Source organism: Salmo salar, chromosome ssa02 (genome assembly GCF_905237065.1).
Source record: "Salmo salar chromosome ssa02, Ssal_v3.1, whole genome shotgun sequence".
Classification (NCBI taxonomy): domain Eukaryota; kingdom Metazoa; phylum Chordata; class Actinopteri; order Salmoniformes; family Salmonidae; genus Salmo; species Salmo salar.
This window is the reverse complement of record NC_059443.1, coordinates 36,450,245-36,474,134: the sequence shown is the minus strand read 5'-3', so window position 1 is coordinate 36,474,134 and position 23,890 is coordinate 36,450,245. Positions and strand designations below refer to the sequence as shown.

Genomic DNA, 23,890 nt, shown 5'->3' with positions numbered 1-23,890 from the left:
TGAATAAACATGAACTTAGTCAGCAGCTCTTTGCTGTATTTGTTGGTTTTGAAAGTTTTGAAATCTCAAGAGTACCAACTTTGCTGCTTGTTCGAGGCTTCTTTTTACAGTCTATGGCTCGAGGAAACTGTGCAGACACGGTTATCTGAGCTATCTGATTGGTCAGCGATTAGGTCTATAGGTGCACTTGATTTCTACCTTCAGACTTCCCGGCACTAGGGCTGCTGAATCACTGTGCGCCTACCGGCAACGGCGCAAAACACATGTAGAAAATAGGAACACAAGGCTTTAGTGTTGGGTTTTTACAGAAATGTTTGGTGATCAACTTAGAATCCGATCGACCGGTTGGTGACCACTGCTCTAATCCTTTCTTGTCCAAAGAGATCTTTTCATAACAAGCTGAGCTTTGTCCTCAAGATTTGTATCTTTATATGACACTTCCAAGAAGACAAATTATTTTATTATTAGATAGCATTATGGAAAGACAATGAATCATCACTCTTGTTATTTTGTTGACCATATTTGGCAATATCCAACCAAATCGTTTTTTACAGAATCATCATACATTATTAGCTCATGTAAGATGTTTCCTCCCATGCAGATATAACATAAATCCTGTGCTAAGCAACTGTGGAGAAGCTGGTGGTTATGAAGGATGTTTAACTATTGAATTTGACATTTATTAAGGATCCATCTTAGCTGCTGTCTTGGCAGCAGTTACTCTTCCTGGGGTCCAGCACCATTAAGACAACTACATACAGTTAAAAAATTACATTTCATAACACTTTACCCAATACATTTAGTGTGTTTCTCTCAGGCCAGTGCTCCACTATCACATATTTACAATACAACATCCATGTGTACATGAAAAGTATCTTGTGAGGCTGAAATTGGGTAGAAGATACAAAATAGGTCCGTTTAGGAACCAAACAGGTTCATGGCTAACAAACGTGACCTTCTACACTGAACAAAAATATAAATACAACATGTAAAGTGTTGGTCCCATGTTTCATGAGCTGAAATAAAATATCCTAGAAATGTTCCATACGCACAAAAAGCTTATTTCCCTGTTAGTGAGTGTTTATCCTTTGCTAAGATAATCCATCCACCTGACAGGTGTGACATATCAAGAAGCTGATCAAACAGCATGATCATTACACAGGTGCACCTTGTGCTGGGGACAATAAAAGGCCACTCTAAAATGTGCAGTTTTGTCACACAACACAATGCCACAGATGTCTCAAGTTTTTAGGGAGTGTGCAATTGGCTTGCTGACTGCAGAAATGTCCACCAGAGCTGTTGCCAGATAATTGAATGTTCATTTCTCTTCCGTAAGCCGCCTCAATGTCGTTTTATAGAATTTGGCAGTACGTCCAACCGGCCTCACAACCGCAGACCATGTGTAACCACGCCAGCCCAGGACCTCCACATCCGGCTTCTTTGTATCAAATTTTATTTGTCACATGCGCCGAAGGTGTAGATCAGGGGTGGGAAACTTCAGGCCTCGGGGGCCTGATTGGTGTCACACTTTTTCACCGTCCATAGCAAACGCAGCTGATTTAATCAAATTGCATTCTAAATTGAAGATCATGATTAGGTGATTACTGGAATCAGGTGTGTTAGCTGGGCCTGGGGCAAAACTGTGACACAAATCAGGCCCTCGAGGACTGGACCCTGGTGTAGACCTTACTGTGCAATGTTTACTTACAAGACCTTAACCAACAATGCATGGTCTGAGACCAGCCACCCGGACAGCTGATGAAACTGTTGGTTTGCATAACCAAATCATTTCTGCTCAAACTGTCAGAAACCGTCTCAGGGAAGCTCAACTGCGTGCACATCTTCCTCACCAGGGTCTTGACCTGACTGCAGTGGGCAACTCCTCACCATCGATAGCCACTGGCATGCTGGAGAAGTGTGCTCTTTGTGGATGAATCCCGGTTTCAACTGTACCGGGCAGTTGGCAGTATGGCGTGGTATGAGCCAGCGATATTTGCTGATGTCAACGTTGTGATCAGAGTGTCCAATGATGGAGGTGGGGTTATGGTATAGGCAGGCATAAGCTACGGACAATGAACACAATTGCATTTTATCGATGGCAATTTGAATGCACAGAGGTACGGTGACAAGATCCCAAGGCCCATTGTCGTGCCATATATCTGCCGCCATCACTCCAATTATTTTATGGTCTGCATACTCACCAGACATGTCACCCATTTAGCATGTTTGGGATGCTCTGGATCGACATTTACCACAGCGTGTTCCAGACCACAATCAACAGCCTGATCAACTCTATGCCAAGGAGATGCGCTGTATGAAACAAATGGTGGTCACACCATATAATGACTGGTTTTCTGATCCACGCCCCTATCTTTTTTTTATGAAGGTATCTGTGACCAACAGATGCATATGTATTCCCGGTCATGTGAAATCCATAGCTTAGGGCCTAATGAATTTATTTTAGTTGACTGATTTCCTTACATGAACTGTAAAATCATTGAAATTGTTGCAGGTTGCGTTTATATTTTGTTCAGTATATATCTGTCCTATAAAAGTACAACCTGTAACAACAAACCCCTTTGACTTCTAACATCTTGCCTTACAAAGTCTTATCGAGTAAAACCTCAAATGACATTAACTCCAAACAAAAGAAGGAAAGAAACGGTGAACCGATCGTTACTAATTCAGCAAAGGATCAATGCCTTTCTGTTTTTCTGTTTAGACTGTTGGTGTAACCCAAACTCCCTCGCTGTCAGTCTAAAACTCAGAGGAGATTAACCAAAGCGGGCCTGTGGAGTCAGAGCTCAGACAGAGCGTGCTCAGAACATGCACCTCGACTCTGAGGAGAAGTTTGAGAGGGAAAACAGTCACTCTGAAAATCATAAACATCTCACACTTCCGCTGTCAACTCTAAAAATACCCGGGCTCGCCTCGCTCCCCCCGTCGGCCTCCAGGAGCTATACAAATAAGAGCCCCTCCGTTTTTCTAAAATGTTCAGCCCATTGTTTTTCTCTCTTATACTTTTGTTCAGACTTCTGCCTCTCCTGTACACTACATCGTGGAGCCTCTCTCCGGAGTTCACTGGAACTTAAACAGAGCAGAGCACATCTGAGGTGAAAGAGAGAATATTAAAAACTATGGATATTTTACTGTAGTATTTGCCTGTTTTCTTTGATGACAGAAAAATGTTGATGTCATTGAGCCGAGTTGCTTTAGTCCAGTCCAGGGGGGCTGTTTAGGAGAAATTGAACACTTTTAGGGAAATGGAAGATCAGTTTTTTTTGTTGTTTCTTTTGGCTTTGAAATGTGTGCTCTTGATTTGAGAACTGAGGCAGAAATTACACAATTCCCAGAGATGACTCACTGAGCTCTATTTTAAACATTTAAATCCAATTTTAAAACGTCTTTGAAACATATTTTCCAAAATACAAAACATCAGATCCTGTTCCTTGTATTCACTGGCGTACTACACGCCCTGCAGCCCCCGCAAGGCAGGTCATAAGCCATGGCAAAATGGTTTAGAATGACAGGAAATAAGCTGTAAAACTGCTGAATTCTCTGACTCATGGCAAAATGTGTAGAATAGCAGGACATTTGCTTAAAAAATGCTAAATTCTCTCAGCCTCATTGCAACATTTGTAGAATAGTATGAGATGGTCTATAAAACTGCAGTATGCCGCTGCTTGTATTGACTTGAAAGCCATTGCTTGTAATGTTATAAATTATACATTTTATGCACACTCATGAAATTGATCAAAAAGAGACATGAAGATTATAGATGATATGCACATTTCGTTCCATAATACAAACACGGATATCTATGTAGGTGTTGTCATGAGAGCCACTGTCTTCCACAACACGTTTGAATCTCTGCCATCTCCCCCTTCTTGTCACTTCTATTCAACAGGGTCTAATTACAGTGGCCTCTCTCTCCAGACTCTACTTGCCATGCATTACCTAACTCGTCTCTCTAACGAACAATCTCCAACCCGCTACCCATTTCCTCTTTTTCCCTTGATTGATTCTCACCTTTTCATTCTTCCTGCTCACCTCATTAACAGAGCACCGGTTCACCCCCCCCTCCTATCTCCACCACGGCCTCTTGGATTAGTACGCAGGCGGAGCCCGGAACGGTGTATAATTAGAGGGGAACATAATAAAGTGCGTTCCTCATCAGCTGGGGGGCCGGTGCCCCCTGGACCACCATCCCACCCTCCCGGGTTTAATCAGCAGAGTACAATGGGATATTACCTGTGCCAGCCTGAGCCAATGGAGATGCAGCACCACTGTCACAAGCAATTTGTGTGACGCCCGGTGCACAGGCTCTTTAGAGGCTCTTTCCCGTAGTCTTTCATGGTTGTCTCTGTTAATTTGTCCCCCAGGGAAAGAGGGCTCCGGAACCCATGAAAAATCAAGCTCATTTATGCCCTTTTTATTTATTTATTTATTTATTTATTTGGAGCCACTTATCCAGCATGTTTTTCTTTATTGGTTTTCCCTCTGAGACTCCCTTGGGGCCCCGTACGTGAGGGGTGTGTGTGTGATCGAGAGATTAATCCATCTCTCCCTAAATTGGACATGTTCTATGCTTTGGGGACTGGTGTCCAGTTTCACACACACACGGGTATCAGGTAGCCTAGCAGTTAGAGCATTGGGCTAGTAACCAAAAGGTTGCTAGTTTAAATCTGAGCCAACAAGGTGATAGCAGACCCTGGCCATGACCCCACTCTTCGAGGGTGTCTCAGGGGGAGTTGGGATATGCAAAAAAACACATTTCCAATTCACACGTGTATTAATTAACACTAGTACATGTGTGAAATAGGACAAATATAAGAACCCACATTATTAATATTATTGTTATTATTATTATTACACACATACACACACACACACACACACACACACACAGATTCTTACAGAACCTCATTCTGCCCCATCTATTCCCTATGTAGGGTCCATACACACTCTGGGGAGATGGGCTGTGGACTGAGGAAGCTGAAGCCATCAGAGGAGAGCAGTCCAGGGAAGATCTACTCCACCCTGAAGAGACCACAGGTGGAGACCAAGGTTGGCGTAGCCTACACATACCAATACGTTGACTTCCTCGTAGGGAAAGGCGGTAAGACATGCAACTTTTCAGAGAATTTACTGGTTATTTCTAAGCCATTTGAAAATGTATTAGTCACTGTTACAGTAAGAATACAAAATTATAATGTTCTCCAACTCTCTTTTTACACACCAAAGATATCCCTAACTATCATATTATTAGGGGTGGCAGGTAGCCTAGTGGTTAGAGCATTGGGCCAGTAAACGAAAGGTTGCTAGATCGAATCCCCGAGCTGACAAGGTACAAATCTGTCGTTCTGCCCCTGAACAAGGCAGTTAACCCACTGTTCCTAGGCCGTCATTGTAAATAAGGATTTGTTCTTAACTGACTTGCCTACTTAAATAAAGGTTAAAAAATATATATATATTGTTTAAGTTCAGTACCAGACATAAAACTGACAACCACAGAACACGTTCTCCACCTCTCACATCGTTAGATGGAAATACATTTCCCCACCATAATAGACTCCCTCACACACCCCCAGGCAACAGAGGCCTTTCTTGTTGCAATTTGAGGTGTTTATGAGATGCAAGGTGGGTGTTGCTTCCTGAGACCTGCTCTGCTCATTGCTCAGGGGCGGGACCTATGGAAGCTGGGGCTAAATATAGGCATCACTTTTATTTCCCTTCAAGAGAAGTTACAGTTCAAACAGTATGAATGGGGGTGGGCTGGTGGGAGATGCAGTCCTCTGGAGCTGGGAGAAGCTGGGAGATGTAGTGTGCTGTGCGTCGCCTGTGACAGTCCATTAGCGAGTCACTCTGACGGGGAGAGAATGGGTACTAAGATACACCATCTGGGTGTCTGGGGCTGTATGCGTGCGTCTCTCTCTCTTTCTCTGTCTCTCCCGCGCTCTTGCTCTCCCACTGTGTCTGTCAGTCTCTCTCGCTCTTTCTCAGTTCTCTGCCTCGCTCTTTTTTTTAAAGCTGTGCCTGTTTGTCTCCTAGGACTATATTGAGTCTGTAGTTGCGTCCCTGTAGTGTTTGGGACTGTCTGAAAATCCTTACATTACCGAAACAGTTTTCCAGGGTAACTGTTGGGGGATAACTTACTGTATGTAATTCTATTGTACCAGGCATGTGACTAGGCTACAGGTAAGTTCCACTGTTCCTGCCACTGTTAGTGCTGTTTCCTAGAAAATACACAACATTTAATATGATCACAGAAGTGCACTATACGTACTCATGGCTGTATATACTAACTAGCCTGTTTATTCCAAGTTGTAATGTAAATGTGGCCTCTGTGTATCCAGGTTCATGCTTTATTGTTCTAAAAAGTGTTTTGGTCTCAGCAACAGGCTCTAACAAAACTCTTTCAACTAATCAAATCGTTTAGTTAACTATGAGAATTGAGGAGAAAATTAGGACATTAGGAAGATTTAAATGTTCTTGTTTATTTGTTTCCAATCATGTCCATAGCTCAATGTATCTCTAAAACAGTTAGCATATAGCGCCGCCAGTTACTTTTAGGGGGTTTTCACATATGAAATTTGGTACCCTGGTTCGGTGTCCTGGAGCATTTGGTAAGAGTTCTACAGAATGCGTTTTGCTTTCACAAGACCTGAAAATAACAGTTTCAAGATGCACATTTTACATAACGTTAGCGAGCTAGCTTGTTTTCAACGGGCAAAAAAGTTCCACACAACTCACGCTGCCGTGTCACAATATCTGATACTCTGGTTCTGGGTCTTGGACCCGCTACTCACACAGGTCCAGGATCTTTTGGGTTTCACACATGCTTTATAGCGCGGATCAGGGTACCATATGCTCCAGAATCAGGATAATAAGGGGATATGTGAAGGCGGCCCTTAGATAAATGACCAAATGATTAGGGGCCATGTTGAACCACATAAAGACCCGACCAAGATATGAAGAGCAATGTGTCATGAGCTTTTAATAAACTGCCACTGTAAATACCAGGCAGCCTTAGCTAGCAAGCTATAACCCCATGTTTTATGTCAGTTTATTGCACACATTCACGAACACGGCCATGTTGCTACATTTCATTTACCTCAGAAAATGGCTTTGAAACAGAGAATGATTTGATATTAACACCATGACCCCATAGGGAAAGGATAAGCCGAGGGCTGTGCTAACCGGTGTGGAAAGAAGCCATCTCACCGTACATACAGAGAAAGGGTCTCGGAGTGCTTGGCACGTATTTTATTTCCAAAACTGTGATTTCAAATATTTAAAATGTCAAGAGGATGAAAAATTGAAAACACACTTATGTTAGTCTTGAAATCAAATCCAGCTGACAGACACACACGCACGCACACACCATTTGATTTCATCTTGGCTCCAGACACATTATTTATATGCAAAACCCCCAGAGCCTGAAGTCCTCTTGTTAATATAAGCTTTTCTCACCGCTCCGTGTGACTGACGTGTAGAAGCAGCGGCGTTCCGCCTGTGCTCTGATCGGAAGCAGGAATATGGAGCACGGAAATGAGAGGTCAGTGGAATTTTTGAACACCGTAGTGTGTTCTGAGTGGAGATTAACCCCTGGATGCTGGGAGCCAGAATTTATCCCAGTTCACCACTCCGAGAGGGAGAATTGAACCGCGGTCGGTTCTCGGGGAAACGACATTGAAGTGAATTCACGGTCATCAGGTTTTACATTAGATTTCCATTATATTCTCACTGCATGGGTGAGGTGTTTGCATGGCTCGATTCCATCCAACATATTGTTTATAATGTAGAAACAGAAAAGACACGCTTAGGGTAGAAGTTGACACCAACCACAGATCTAGGATCAGATGACTTTATACCCCCTAACCGTAACATTAGAGGTATAACAAATGAATGAGCCTGTAGGCCTAATGATTATGGATATTTTCTATTCCAAGACATGCACATGTAGGATGCACATCCGCCTTAAAGTGTGAATGTAGATGATAGCGATGGAAACCTCTGGTGTTAATGGTCGGATTAGCATACTCTATCAATCAATGAACCACGGATGGCTTTGGGTAGCAAGTTGAATCTCGGTAACCAAATACACTGAGTGTACGAAACATGAAGAACACCTTCCTAATATTGAGTTGCACCCTCCTGTTGCCCTCAGAACAGCTTCAACTCATCGGGGCATGGACTCTACAAGGTGTCGAAAGTGTTCCACAGGGATGCTGGCCCATGTTGATGCAAATGCTTCCCACAGTTGTGTCAAGTTGGCTGGATGTCCTTTGGGTGGTGGACCATTCTTGATCCACACAGGAAACTGTTGAGCATGAAAAACCCAGCAGCGTTGCAGTTCTTGAGCGCAAACCGGTGCGCTTGCCACCTACTACCATAGCCCGTTCATAGGCACTTAAATATTTTGTCTAGCCCATTAACCCTCTGAATGGCACACATACACAATCCATGTCTCAGTTGTCTCAAGGCTTTAAAATCCCTATTTAACCTGTCACCTCCCCTTAATCTACACTGATTGAAGTGGATTTAACAAATTGCAAATTACAAGGGATCATAGCATTCACCTGGTCAGTCTATGTCATGGAAAGAGCAGGTGTTCATAATGTTTTGTACACTCAGTGTATGTCATAAACTGTAAGTTTAACTATTCTGTAAATACTTCACATGTAAATACCTTTTGAGGTTTCTCGACACAGGAGGCATAAGTGTACAGGTGTCCATACAGCAACAGATGATTGCTACTATGTAGTGCTGAATGTTCCTAACTCTTGCTTTGGACCGCTCAAGCAGTCGAATACCAGCCTATTGTTTTGAAAAGAAAATGTGTTGGAGCAGCATTAAAAAGTCTGACATTGTAAAACTCAGCAGGTTCCTAATCATTAGGCTTCAAACAAGAGCAACTGCTGACAACGTTTTCATCAACAGGAAACGCAGATTTCTGTACATTTCCTTCCTCTCCCCCTCTCACTCTCTCTCTCTACATCCTATATCTGAGCCTGTGTCTGAGGCAATATGTTTGAGATTAGCCTTGATTCTACAGGAGGAAATTCTTCTTATTCTGCAAATACTGTTTCTAAGGGTCTGTCTTCTGTGGTGAACGGAACCTCATTTGCTATGTGAAATATGTGTACAGACAATTATGTTCCTTCTCCTTCGTGGAGGCAAATAATCTGTTCATGATTTGGTTTTACTGGTAGCCCAGATATAAACCTGTCTTATTTAGCTTTCAGGAGAGTTCTCTTTCTCTCTCTAGATATGTGTGGGGATTTCTGAGTGTGGGGTCTGTGTGCATTATGTGTTTATGTGTGTGTGTGTGTATATATATATATATATATATATATTTGTAAGAGTGTGTGTTTGAGTGCCTGTTTTTACCAACCCCATTTTCTATCCTAGCTTCCATCCTCTTCCCGCTACTCTGATACACAATACCTCCTATACGCCCCCTCACAGCTTTATTGGGTGTTATTGTCCTGTTGCTCTGATCCAATATGACAGTATTGATTGTGTTGAAATGCAATCTAGGCATAGCTAGCAGAGGAGTAAACAAGCTCAATGTTAACGAAACACCTCTGTCCCAGCCTTCACACAACCCAAATGAGGAACAAAGATATTTGTCTGCTGTAAAAAGAGGATAAATTGTATCCTCTCAGGGCTATTTTTGGACTTTATAAAGAAGGCATTGGGTTGTTGCTCACCGTTCACAGGAAGTGTCCTCATTCTGGAGAATATTGACCTCACTTCCTGACAGCTAGGTTTGAACATTTCTGTTTTCAAAGAAAGTCTTGGTTGAATGTTCATCTCAAGGTTCATGAGACCATTGGTTTTCTGTGAAAGCTTTCAATTGGAATGACAAGATACAGAATGTACTGAGAGTGTATGCATGTGCACACTTAAATGACAGAGCTGAACATGTACAGTTGTTTTTCATTCATCTTCATTCTCATTCAGTTAGTGGGATTCCAGGTGTCATTCAAAAAATGTTGCTTAATAATTGACATGCACAGCTCGAGACTGCCATGCTACTTACTGCTTATCCTACAGCCATTCTCTCCCATGAACCACCAAATGTAGAGCTTCAGACATTCTGGAGCTGTTTGAACTCCTCTGAGCTGGCATGTTATGAATAGTCTGACTTTTCAAAAGCATATTTGAAGTTATATCTCATTAGATCGATGTAGATATGGGGGGAGGAGTTCTCTTCAGATTTCTGCTGTGAGAACCAACACAAGACTCCACTGAGGAATTATCAACCCTCAAATAAACCTGAAGGACTCAGCATCAATAACGGAATAGAGTAGCCTACCCACTAATGACTCATCCTCAGCGATCGACATACTTGGGAAAATGTTTGCTAAACGGGGTTCATTCGACTCCGTTGGGCTATCTAGGTTCTCGGAAAACCACACAGAAGGAAACTATGGTATTGACAAAATGTCTTCTCTAAATAGTCATGTCAAGGTTTGAGCCCACCTCACCAACACACACTGGTTGTGTGCGCTTTCTCCGAGAGCCTGTCTCTCATCCTGTGTAAACTGTCAATTGTACGTAGCACCAGTCATCTGTATCTGTTATCTTTAATCATATATTCAAATGTTTTTCACTCATTCTCCTGCATTTGACTTATTTCATAACTCATGGGAACACGGGTCTTGTCCTTCAAGAATTCAGTACATCGCTTGTGACGTATGTAGGTATCACAGCGTCAATTATATATAATAATCCTCTATATGTCTATAGCAATCTATTCTGGTCATTTAGAAACAAAAGATGGGGGTGTTCCGCAGGCACTGTAGGCAATTAATTATAATAAAGATCATAGATACATTCTGTAATTATTGCAGATCTGTCTCATATTTCACTCATACGTCTGAGTTGGTAGCGAGGTCCCAGGCATTGTTTCCATGGGTTCAATCATTATAGTGCCGGGTATGGTTTCCATGACGATCTACCACCTGTTGTCTGGTGGAGCTCCCATCTGCTGGGAGACTGAGGTGTGAGTACAGGGCTTTCTGCAATAGGAGTTAATGACTACTGAAGAGGGTGTGGATGATACAGTATCTGTTTATTCATTTAGGATAGCATCTCTTGATGTATCGTACTGGCGCCTTCAGACTCAGTCTGGGGAACCAGCCTGGGGCGGCAGGTAGCCTAGTGGTTAGAGCGTTGGACTAGTGACCGAAAGGTTGCTGGATTGAATCCCTGAGCTGACAAGGAAAACATCTGTCGTTCTGCCCCTGAACAAGGCAGTTAACCCACTGTTCCTAGGCATTCATTGAAAATAAGAATTTGTTCTTAACTGACTTGCCTAGTTAAATAAAAATATGCCTCCCTAACTTATGTTACGGCTAATGCATCTCTATGGAAAATATGAGGAAGAGTAGAGTTATATATTAATGCTATGTAAGAGAATGAGATGATTCACACCGTGTATGCAGGTGCAGACACGTTTTACAGTGCCGGCTGCACATAGACGTGGATCATCCACTCTATACAGTTGTGACACTTAGTGCCTTCTAAAAGTATTCACACCCCTTGACTTTTTCCACTTTGTTTTGTTACAACCGGAATTTAAAATGGACTCAATTGAGATTGTGTGTCACACACAATACCCCATAATTTCATAGTGGAATTATGTTTTTAGACATTTTCACAAATTCATTAAAAATGAAAAGCTGAAATGTCTTGAGTCAATTAGTATTCAACCCCTTTCTTATGGCAAGCCTAAATAAGTTCAGGAGTAAAATTAGCTTAACAAGTCACATAATAACGTGCATGGACTCATACTCTGTGCGCAATAATAGTGTATGAAATGTATGCATTCACTACTGTAAGTCGCTCTGGATAAGAGCGTCTGCTAAATGACTAAAATGTAAATGTAAAATGTTTTGAATGACTGACTACTTCATCTCTGTACCCCATCACTGTACCCCACACATACATACAAACTGTAAGGTCCCTCAGTTGAGCAGTGAATTTCAAAAACAGATTCAACCACAAAGACCAGTAGGTTTTCCAATGCCTCGCAAAGAAAGGCACCTATTGGTAGATGGGTAAAAAAAAGCAGACGTTGAATATCCCTTTGAGCATGGTGAAGTTATTAATTACACTTTGGATGATGTATCAATACACCCAGTCACTAAGATACAAGCGTCCTTCCTAACTCAGTTGCTGGAGAGGAAGGAAACCGCTCAGGGATTTCACCATGAGGCCAATGGTGACTTTAAAACAGTTAGAGTTGAATTGCTGTGACAGGAGAAAACTGAGGATGGATCACCATGTTGTAGTTAGTCCACAATACTAACCTAAATTACAGAGTGTAAAGAAGGACGCCTGTACAGAATATTCCAAAACATTCATCCTGTTTGCAATAAGACACTAAAGTAAAACTGAAAAAAATGTGGCAATTTCTGAATACAAATCGTTATTTTGGGGCAAATCCAACAAAACACATCGAGTACCACTGTTCATATTTTCAAGCATGGTGGTAGCTGCATCATGTTATGGATATGCTTGTCATTGCCAATGACTAGGGAGTTTTTTAGGATAAAAAGAAACTGTAGGAAAACCTGGTTTAGTCTGCTTTCCAACAGACACTGGGAGACAAATTCACCTTTCAGCAGGACAATAACCTAAAACATAAGCCAAATATACACTGGACTAGCTTACCAAGTTACAGGCTTGAAAGTATATGGCACGACCTTGAAAATGTCTGTCTATTAATGATCATTCAACAACTTGACAGAGCTTGAAGACATTTTTAAAGAATAATGTGAAAATATTGTACAATCTAGGTGTGCAAAGCTCTTAGAATTACCCAGAAAGACTCACAGCTGTAATCGCTGCCAAAGGTGATTCTAACATGTATTGACTCAGAGATGTATACTTATGTAAATTAGATTTCTGTATTTCATTTTCTGTACATTTGCAAACATTTTTAAAAACATGTTTTACTTTGCCGTTATGGGGTGTATGTAGGTGGGGGAGAAAAAAATACATGTAATCCATTTTGAATTCAGGCTGTAACACAACAAAATGTGGAATAATTCAAGAGGTATGAATACTTTCTGAAGGCACTGTATGTGGTCTCTTGAGGCCTGCACTTAGCTGAAAAACATGTAACACCTCATTGATAGTGTTAGGCTGCCATATTTTATCATCGAACATATTCAAGTTCACAGCCTTTGAGATGGGGCTTGTACTGAGCCCTGAGGTATACCAGTAGATTCAATACTACTGCACTGAGGTGTTCTACTCCATTTGGGTTATTATTTTAAACATTTTTGACCTTTTATTTAACTAGGCATATTGAGGTATTGAGTTGTGGTGGTGGTTCTCCGTACCCTGTGTACTCTTCCGTAAAAACAATGGAGGCACGAAGGGCACTACGTGAGATGTTGAAACTGGTGATCCCAGAGGAATGCCGGGGGCCTAGGGCTGTTGGCATGTCATTATCAATGTGGGTACCCCCTTCCACACACGTACAATACAGAAACACAGACACACACACACAACCTCCAACACCAACAGATAGACAGACCTCCCATACAGCCTTTACAGTATCTCTCTCAAACAGTGCAATCTTTCACGACGTGGAAAGATATGATCCCCATAGTCATAGTGGTGGTGATTTATACATACAGTACAAACCCAGACGGTAGGCATTATAGATGAGCCCTCTCTAAGACTGTTTTCCTAAGAAGTAATACTCTCACAGCTGGAGCTGTGGTCGTTGGTATCCCTCCCCAAAACATTCTCATACATTATATAAACCAAGAACAGAAGTAAAGAAGATTATGGACTTGAGAGTAAACAGAAATGCATTTGGTGCCAGGAACCTGTAAATAAGGAATGGAAATCTATCCTTGTTGAAGGGGTCTAATCCTTATGTTAACCACAAGCTACTTTGTCAAATTCTAATCTCCATATTTTACAATTCTAATTTTGGATCTTACAATCAATTTGCATCGAACGCTTCTCTTATTCAAGTGTGGCTTCTTTCAATGGAACCCTAATGTCAGAAAATGTTATGGAAATGGACTCCAACCTAAAGGGAGGAAGGAGAAACTCATGTACTGTTGTGGTGCCAGACTTGGGTTCAAATAGTATTTGAGATCTTGAGTGTTTACTTGATCCTGCCCGGAGTGCCAGGTGGGCAGGTTTTTCACTTTTGGGATTTTTTTCTTCGATTGGTTCAATTGCACCAGGCAACCTCTCTCAAACACAGCTGAAGTATTTGAAAGATTCAGAATGCTATTTGAACCCAGGTCTGCTGTGGGGCACCGCTGAATGTCGTCAATGGATTCATATGGGCATTGATGAACGCCTGCTCATTTAACACTGCTTGTCTCAAGAGCTGCCCGTCTCCAAGCAACAGGGCTGTCAACGGATCTACTTTCTCAGAAAACTCGCTTCGGAGACTTCCTGTCAAGCAAATCTGATGGAGGGAGAGACTTAATTCCAGAGAGACCTTTTTTCCTATTTATAAACCTTTTTACTAGCTGCACAAATTACAGGTCATTTTCCCTCCATCAAGTCGCCGAGCGCCTTTTCATTTAGCCGTCGTAACGTACAGAGTTTAGACATTTAAAGAGGGTGCTTTTGATTAACTCTTTGTGCTTTTCCACTCTTTTATAGGCTTATGTGTGGTTGTGCTGAGATTGAAAGTAGCAGGGGATGCATATGTACATGGTGATCTACAGATGGACGCTTAAATGCACTGTCTAGACTTAAAAGTACAATTAAATGAGCATTTTAGCAGTCCTTGGAGACTCACTGCCTAGTCAAACGACACACTAAACCTAAGCTCCTCATCGATTATGCCTGCTTCAGACGGGTCCAGTCTCTTGATGACCGCCTCCTCTTCTCATGATGCAGTCTGTTACGGTGCCACCGTGTAAGCTGCCATAAGACTGACATAACCTGTAACAACATCTAGCAGGCTAGCAGTGACTCTTCCTCCCTCTGGAACATGACCCCTGGCAGTAGTTCAGTTTTAAATGATTAGAATGTGTCATCTGTATCTGAGAAGGGAACAGGAGCAGCTTGTCTCCAGGTTATCTCCCACTTCGCTGGAGCACAAGGTGTGAATGCCTGTGTGTGTGCGCGTGAGCGAGCGAGCGAGCGTACGTGTGTGCGTGTCTGTCTCTTGCTGTGTGTTTGAGAGATTGTGTGCTTACCTTGGATGGTGTGCCTAAGTCTTAGAGAGTGTGCATTTTTGCTTACCTCTGAGCGAGTGGCGGCCAATGCATGGCACCAGCCGGCCTCTCACAATGACTCATTAGTTAGGTAATTAAGGCGCAAGGCTGTGCCCCCGGGGCTCCACGGCGGAGCACTGTGAGCTAGGACTGCTAATGATACTGCTAGGCCCAGAGCAGAGTGATGTAGGGAAAGTATGGTCCATAGGTTCTGCTCTCAACAACAGAGGGTGGTGGGGGGAAGAAAGGAGGAGAGGTGCGGACAGGGGACCTGTCGGCATTTTCATTATGCGTCTATGAAAGCTAATGGCACAGGGCAGGGCCTGGAGAGGGGAGACGGGTCCAGAGGTTGTGCTCAGTGGAAAGAAGGGTTTAGGGAGACAGAGTATTTTAATTGGACACAGATGAGGGTATGAGTACTTTGGATACTTACAGTATAATGCAAGGGTGGGTTAACACAGACTTTAAATGGTCTTCTGTGGTAATTTGTAAGGACCTCATATTATGTAGTATTTATGTAGGCTTTATGAACTGCCGTAGACACCAGGTATTCCCACAATACACAACCATGTACTCCCGTTAGGGGAGAAGTAGAGAAATAGTGAAGGGGTGGCGGCTATTGTCATTTTGAGCACAGTGCTACATTAGTCATTGTCATTTGGATGACATATTGTAGTATCCTAATCAAATTACAAGATGGCGGTCCCTTCCTGTATGGTTTCAGGATATTATACTCTACAGTATGCATCTTGTTTTGTCATGCAAAACACCACTTCCATACCCTGAACTCAAAGCAGCTAACGTTTTCAGTTGAATGATAATATAATCTTCAAGTTGTTTGAATATGATATTGTCCATAAGCAAAATGAGTTATTAGTGTGGTAGGAAAATAAACAGCGCTTTAATTGTGATGAGGGAAAATGATGCTGAACAGCAGATATCAGGAAGAATGTTTAATTTTTCCCTGAGTACTAATAGCTAATTTATTCTGGGTCTATTTTTTTCACCATGCTCAAAGGAATATTCAATGTCTGCTTTTTTTTACCCATCTACCAATATACGCCCTTGTTTGCCAAGCATTGGAAAACCTCCCTGGTCTTTGTGGTTGAATCTGTGTTTGAAATTCAACGCTCGACTGAGGGACCTTACAGATAATTCCACTTTGACAGTATGGGGTATTGTGTGTGGGCCAGTGACACAAAATCTACATTTAATTCATTTAAAATTCAGGATGTAAGACAACAAAATGTGAAAAGTCTAGGGGTGTGGATGGCCAGGTGAAATATACAGCCCAGGTGAAATATACAGCGCATTCAGAAAGTATTCGGACCCCTTTTCCACATTTTGTTACGTTACAGCCTTATTCTAAAATGGATTAATTCATTTTTCCTCATCAATCTACACACAATACACAATAATGACAAAGCAAAAACAGGTTTTTAGACATTTTTGCAAATTGATAAATAAAAAAACACTATCACATTTACACAAGTACTCAGACCCTTTACTCAGTACTTTGTTGAAACACCTTTGACAGTGATTACAGCCTTGAGTCTTCTTGGGTATGATGCAACAAGTTTGGCACACCTGTATTTGGCGAGTTTCTCCCATTCTTCTCTGCAGATCCTCTCAAGCTTTGTCAGGTTGGATGGGGAGTGTCGCTGCACAGCTATTTTCAGGTCTCCCCAGAGATGTTAGATCGGGTTCAAGTAAAATAAAATACAATTTTATTTTTCACATGCGCCGAATACAACCGGTACAGACCTTTACCGTGAAATGCTTACCAAGCCATGAGGTCGAAGGAATTGTCCGTGGAGCTATTCAAGGACATTCAGAGACTTGTCCCGAAGCCACTCCTGTATTGTCTTGGCTGTGTGCTGAGGGTTGTTGTCCTGTTGGAAGGTGAACCTTCACCCCAGTCTGAGGTCCAGAGTGCTCTGGAGCAGGTTTTCATCAAGGATCTCTCTGTACTTTGCTCCGTTCATCTTTCCCTCGATCCTAACTAGTCTCCCAGTCCCTGCCGCTGAATAACATCCCCACAGCATGATGCTGCCACCACCATGCTTCACCGTAGGAATGGTGCCACGTTCCTCCAGACATGATGCTTGGCATTCAGGCCATAGGGTTCAATCTGGGTTTCATCAGACCAAAGAATCTTGTTTTTCATGGTCTGAGAGTCCTTTAGGTACCTTTTGGCAAACTCCAAGCAGGCTGTCATGTCCCTTTTACTGAGGAGTGGCTTCCATCTGGCCACTCTACCACAAAGGCCTGATTGGTGGAGTGCTGCAGAGATGGTTGTCCTTCTGGAAGGTTCTCCCATCTCCACAGAGGAACTCTGGAGCTCTGTCAGAGTGGCCAACGGGTTCTTGGTCACCTCCCTGACCTAGGCCCTTCTCCCACGATTGCTCAGTTTGGCCGGGCGGCCAGCTCTAGGAGGAGTCTTGGTGGTTCCAAACTTCTTTAATATAAGAATGATGGATGCCACTTGGGGACCATCAATGCTGCAGAAATGTTTTGCTAACCTTCCCCAGATCTGTGCCTCGACACAATCCTGTCTCGGAGCTCTACGGACAATTCTTTCGACCTCATGGCTTGGTTTTGCTCTGACATTCACTGTCAGCTGTGGGACCTTATATGGACAGGTGTGTGCCTTTCCAAATCATGTCCAATCAATTGAATTTACCACAGGTGGACTCGTGTCAAGTTGTAGACACATCTCATGGATGATCAATGGAAACAGGATGCACCTGAGCTCAATTTCAAGCCTCATAGCAAAGGGTCTGATACTTATGTAAATACGTTTTTTAATTATACATTTGCAAAGATTTATAAACAAAAAAATTTACTTGGTCATTATGGAGTATTTTGTGTAGATTGATGAGGATTTTTATTATTTTTAATACATTTTAGAATAAGTCAAGGGGTCTGAATACTTTCCGAAAGCACTGTATATCACTATAATGGGTTGTGTAGTAGGACCAAGATGATTGAAAAGTATTTGAAACTTGTTTGGATCTGTCACGTCCTGACCAGTATAGAGGATTATTTGTTATTGTAGTTTGGTCAGGACGTGGCAGAGGGTAGTTAGTTTATGTATTCCGGGGTTTTGGGTTTCTTTTCTATGGGTTTTCTATCTGTTCTGTTTCTATGTTAGTTAATTGGGGTATGGACTCTCAATTGAAGGCAGGTGTTTTCTAGTTGCCTTTGATTGGGAGTCCTATATATTAGGGTGTGTTTGGTCTTGTTGTTTGTGGGTAGTTGTTTTAGCACTGCTATACGTGTGTAGCCTGCTATACTGTTCCTGGCGGTCGTTGTTTTCTTGTTTTGTTCGTGGTGTTCACATTATAATAAATTATGATGAGCACGCAATCCGCTGCATATTGGTCCACTTTGTCCGACAGCGATTTCAACATATCTTCTGACGAAGAGGAACGTGACAGGATCATCATGTTCTTGAGGATGACTCTCACACACAAGAAAATGCATTCATGTGGTCAATGTCAGGCAGTTGCCATGTAAAGAAGATCAACTAAACACATTTTTTTTTTAAATAGTATCCAACAGTTAAACTTATTTTCACCTAATATGGCCTGTGTGTGAACATAACCTGGAGAAGCAGATCTTTTTTTTTTTATTCCCACATTTTGTTTTCTCCTCATTATTAAATGGGAGTCTTTTTTTTTTTTTGGCTCTGTGCTAACAGAATGTTACAGAAAACCAATTTATTGCCTGTCAGCCAGGAGCCTTTTCTTTCATTATTTGTCAAGGTATGATTATTTTCTTTCTTCTGTTTATGTAAGTTAAAAAAATCTGGGTAAACAAAAAAGGGAAAAGTAATTGGCTTCTTATTTGTTGATAACGTTAACCAGACTGCCTCAGTCTGACTATGGGCTTTTCAAACAAGGGCCCTCACATTTACGATATTAAACGCAAACATTGACTTGAGATATATACAGTGTGCTCCAAAATTACTGGCACCCCTGACTGGCAATGAACAAACAATAATACTTAAAAAATATAAACAATATAATTATAGAGAGAAACTCAAAATACCAACATGTGAGAAATACTGTACTTTATTCATGTTTCAATGGAACCAACCAAAACCATACAATTATTTAATTCAAAATACATTTCCCCAAAATCAAGGTTTCATAATTATTGGCACCCCTCATTTAGTACAACCACCTCTGGCAAGGATAACAGCATGGAGTCTTTTCCTGTAATGTTTGACAAGGTTAAGGTACACATTTGGAGGGATTTTGGACTACTCCTCTATGCAAATCCTTTCAAGATCCTTCACATTCTTGGGTTTGCGCTTATCAACTGCCCTCTTCAACTCAGCCCACAGGTTTTCGATTGGATTGCGGTCCAGCGACTGAGATGGCCATGGCACAACATTGATTTTGTTGTAACAGAACCATTTCTGTGTGGATCTTGAGGTATGTTTTGGGTCATTGTCTTGTTGGAAAGTCCACCTACGGCCAAGTCCCAGCCTTCTGGCAGAGGCAACCAGATTGTCAACAAAATTGCCTGATACTTGGTGGAATTCATTATGCCAACAATCTTAACCAGTGCCCCTGGACATCTGGAATTAAACAGCCCCAAAACATCACTGACCCTCCACCATCTTTCACCGTGGGTATGAGGTGCCTCTCCTTGTATGCATCTCTGTTTCGACGCCAAACACGCCGATGCTGTATCTGACCAAAACGTTCAATGTTGGTCTCATCTGACCAGAGCACCTTCTTCCAGTCATAATTTAAATGACGTTTGGCAAACTCCAAGCCCTTGCGTCTTTCTGATTGAGAGGGGGTCAAATACTTATTTCCCTCATTAAAATGCAAATCCTTTTATAACATTTTTGACATGCATTTTTCTGGATTTTTTTGTTGTTATTCTGTCTTTCACTGTTCAAATAAACCTACCATTAAAATTATAGACTGATCATTTCTTTGTCAGTGGGCAAACGTAAAAAATCAGCAGGGGATCAAATACTTTTTTTCCTCACTGTACATACATACATACATACATACATACATACATACATACATACATACATACACACATATATACACTGCTCAAAAAAATAAAGGGAACACTAACATAACACATCCTAGATCTGAATGAATGAAATAATCTTATTAAATACTTTTTTCTTTACATAGTTGAATGTGCTGACAACAAAATCACACAAAAATAATCAATGGAAATCCAATTTATCAACCCATGGAGGTCTGGATTTGGAGTAGAAAACCACACTACAGGCTGATCCAACTTTGATGTAATGTCCTTAAAACAAGTCAAAATGAGGCTCAGTAGTGTGTGTGGCCTCCACGTGCCTGTATGACCTCCCTACAACGCCTGGGCATGCTCCTGATGAGGTGGCGGATGGTCTCCTGAGGGATCTCCTCCCAGACCTGGACTAAAGCATCTGCCAACTCCTGGACAGTCTGTGGTGCAACGTGGCGTTGGTGGATGGAGCGAGACATGATGTCCCAGATGTGCTCAATTGGATTCAGGTCTGGGGAACGGGCGGGCCAGTCCATAGCATCAATGCCTTCCTCTTGCAGAAACTGCTGACACACTCCAGCCACATGAGGTCTAGCATTGTCTTGCATTAGGAGGAACCCAGGGCCAACCGCACCAGCATATGATCTCACAAGGGGTCTGAGGATCTCATCTCGGTACCTAATGGCAGTCAGGCTACCTCTGGCGAGCACATGGAGGGCTGTGCGGCCCCCCAAAGAAATGCCACCCCACACCATGACTGACCGACCGCCAAACCAGTCATGCTGGAGGATGTTGCAGGCAGCAGAACGTTCTCCACGGCGTCTCCTGACTCTGTCACGTCTGTCACATGTGCTCAGTGTGAACCTGCTTTCATCTGTGAAGAGCACAGGGCGCCAGTGGCGAATTTGACAATCTTGGTGTTCTCTGGCAAATGCCAAACGTCCTGCACGGTGTTGGGCTGTAAGCACAACCCCACCTGTGGACGTCGGGCCCTCATACCACCCTCATGGAGTCTGTTTCTGACCGTTTGAGCAGACACATGCACATTTGTGGCCTGCTGGAGGTCATTTTGCAGGGCTCTGGCAGTGCTCCCTCCTCCTGCTCCTCCTTGCACAAAGGTGGAGGTAGCGGTCCTGCTGCTGGGTTGTTGCCCTCCTACGGCCTCCTCCACGTCTCCTGATGTACTGGCCTGTCTCCTGGTAGCGCCTCCATGCTCTGGACACTACGCTGACAGACACAGCAAACCTTCTTGCCACAGGTCGCATTGATGTGCCATCCTGGATGAGCTGCACTACCTGAGCCACTTGTGTGGGTTGTAGACTCCGTCTCATGCTACCACTAGAGTGAAAGCACCGCCAGCATTCAAAAGTGACCAAAACATCAGCCAGGAAGCATAGGAACTGAGAAGTGGTCTGTGGTCACCACCTGCAGAACCACTCCTTTATTGGGGGTGTCTTGCTAATTGCCTATAATTTCCACCTGTTGTCTATTCCATTTGCACAACAGTATGTGAAATGTATTGTCAATCAGTGTTGCTTCCTAAGTGGACAGTTTGATTTCACAGAAGTGTGATTGACTTGGAGTTACATTGTGTTGTTTAAGTGTTCCCTTTATTTTTTTGAGCAGTGATATATATACATACATCACACACACACACACACACACACACACATACATTTAACCTGTCTGGGGTATGTGGGATGCTAGCATCCCACCCTTGGGACACACTATTCAACAGCTAGTGAAATAGCAGGGCGGCAAATTCAAAACCACAAAAATCTCATAATTCAAATTTCTCAAACATACAACTATTATATCCCATTTTAAAGATACACTTCTCGTTAATCCAACCACATTGTCCGATTACAAAAAGGCTTTACGGCGAAAGCATAACATTAGATTATGTTAGGACAGTGCCGAGACAAGAAAAATCACACAGCCATTTTCCAAGCAAGGAGAGGCGTCACAAAAACCAGAAATACAGCTAAAATTAATCACTAACCTTTGATGATCTTCATCAGATGGCACTCATAGGACTACATGTTATACAATACATGTATGTTTTGCTCGATAAAGTTCATATTTATATCCAAAAACCCTATTTTACATTGGCGTGTAATGTTCAGAAATGTTTTGCCTCCCAATACTTCCGGTGAATGAGCACATCAATTTACAGAAATACTCATCATAAACGTTGATAAAATATTCAACAGTTATTCAAAGAATTATAGATGCACTTCTCCTTAATGCAACCGCTGTGTCAGATTTCAAAAAAGCTTTATGGCGAAAGCAAATTTTGCAATAATCTGAGTACAGCGTTCAGACAACAACAAGCAATACAGATACCCACCATTTTGGAGTCAACTAAAATCAGAAATAGCATTATAAATATTCACTTACCTTTGATGATCTTCATCAGAATGCACTCCCAGGAATCCCAGTTCCACAATAAATGTTTGTTTTGTTCGATAAAGTCCATCATTTATGTCCAAATACCTCCTTTTTGTTTGCGCGTTTATTTAGTCCACTACTCCAAATGCAGGAAGCGCGCACAAAATGTCACGACGAAAAGTCAAAAAAAGTTATATTTTCGTTCGTAGAAACATGTCAAACGATGTTTACAATCAATCCTTAGGGTCTTTTTATCATAAATCTTCGATAATATTCCAACCGGACAATAGCGTATTCATTACAGAGGAAAAAGAAGGAATGGTGCGCCTGTGTGTCCGTGACTGCGCAGTAAACAACTCATTGGCCTCAAGCAGTCCACTTGTTGAGTCAGCTCTTATTCTCTCCCCAGTCACAGTGGAAGCATGAAACAACGTTCTAAAGACTGTTGACATCTAGTGGAAGCCTTAGGAAGTGCAACATAAACCCTAAGTCACTGTATACTGTATAGGCAATCACTTGAAAAACTACAAACCTCAGATTTCCACACTTCCTGGTTGGATGTTTCTCAGGTTTTTGCCTGCCATATGAGTTGTGTTATACTCACAGACATAATTCAAACAGTTTTAGAAACTTCAGAGTATTTTCTATCCAAATCTATTAATAATATGCATATCCTACCTTCTGAGCCTGAGTAGCAGGCAGTTTACTATGGGCACGCCTTTCATCTGGACGTCAAAATACTGCCCCCTACCCTAGAGAAGTTAAACTCCGTTTTTCACAATTCCTGACATTTAATCTTAGTAAAAAGTCCCTGTCTTCTCACCACTTTATTTTAAGAATGTGAAATGTCAGAATAATAGTAGAGAGAATGATTTATTTATTTCAGCTTTATTTCTTTCATCACATTCCCAGTGGGTCAGACGTTTACATACACTCAATTAGTATTTGGTAGCATTGCCTTTAAATTGTTTAACTTGAATCAAACATTTCGGGTAGCCTTCCACAAGCTTCCCACAATAAGTTGGGCGAATTTTTGGCCCATTCCTCCTGACAGAGCTGGTGTAACTGAGTCGGGTTTGTAGGCCTCCTTGCTCGCACACGCTTTTTCATTTCTGCCCACAAATTATCTAGAGGATTGAGGTCAGGGCTTTGTGATGGCCACTCCAATACCTTGACTTTGTTGTCCTTAAGCCATTTTGCCACAACTTTGGAAGTATGCTTGGGGTCATTGTCCATTTGGAAGACCCATTTGCGACCAAGCTTTAACTTCC

General features: G+C 42.2%; 1 protein-coding gene across 2 annotated transcripts in view; it reads left to right on the top strand.

Moving 5' to 3' along the window:
• Window positions 1-23,890, top strand: part of LOC106582009 (raftlin) — a 63,917-nt gene that overhangs the window by 5,461 nt on the left and 34,566 nt on the right. For both annotated transcript variants that reach the window (XM_014164651.2, XM_014164643.2), the window contains exon 2: window positions 4,953-5,119. In XM_014164651.2, coding sequence (XP_014020126.2) covers window positions 4,975-5,119 — 145 coding nt within the window. In that variant the 5' untranslated portion in view covers window positions 4,953-4,974. The remainder of the gene's footprint in view (window positions 1-4,952; window positions 5,120-23,890) is intronic.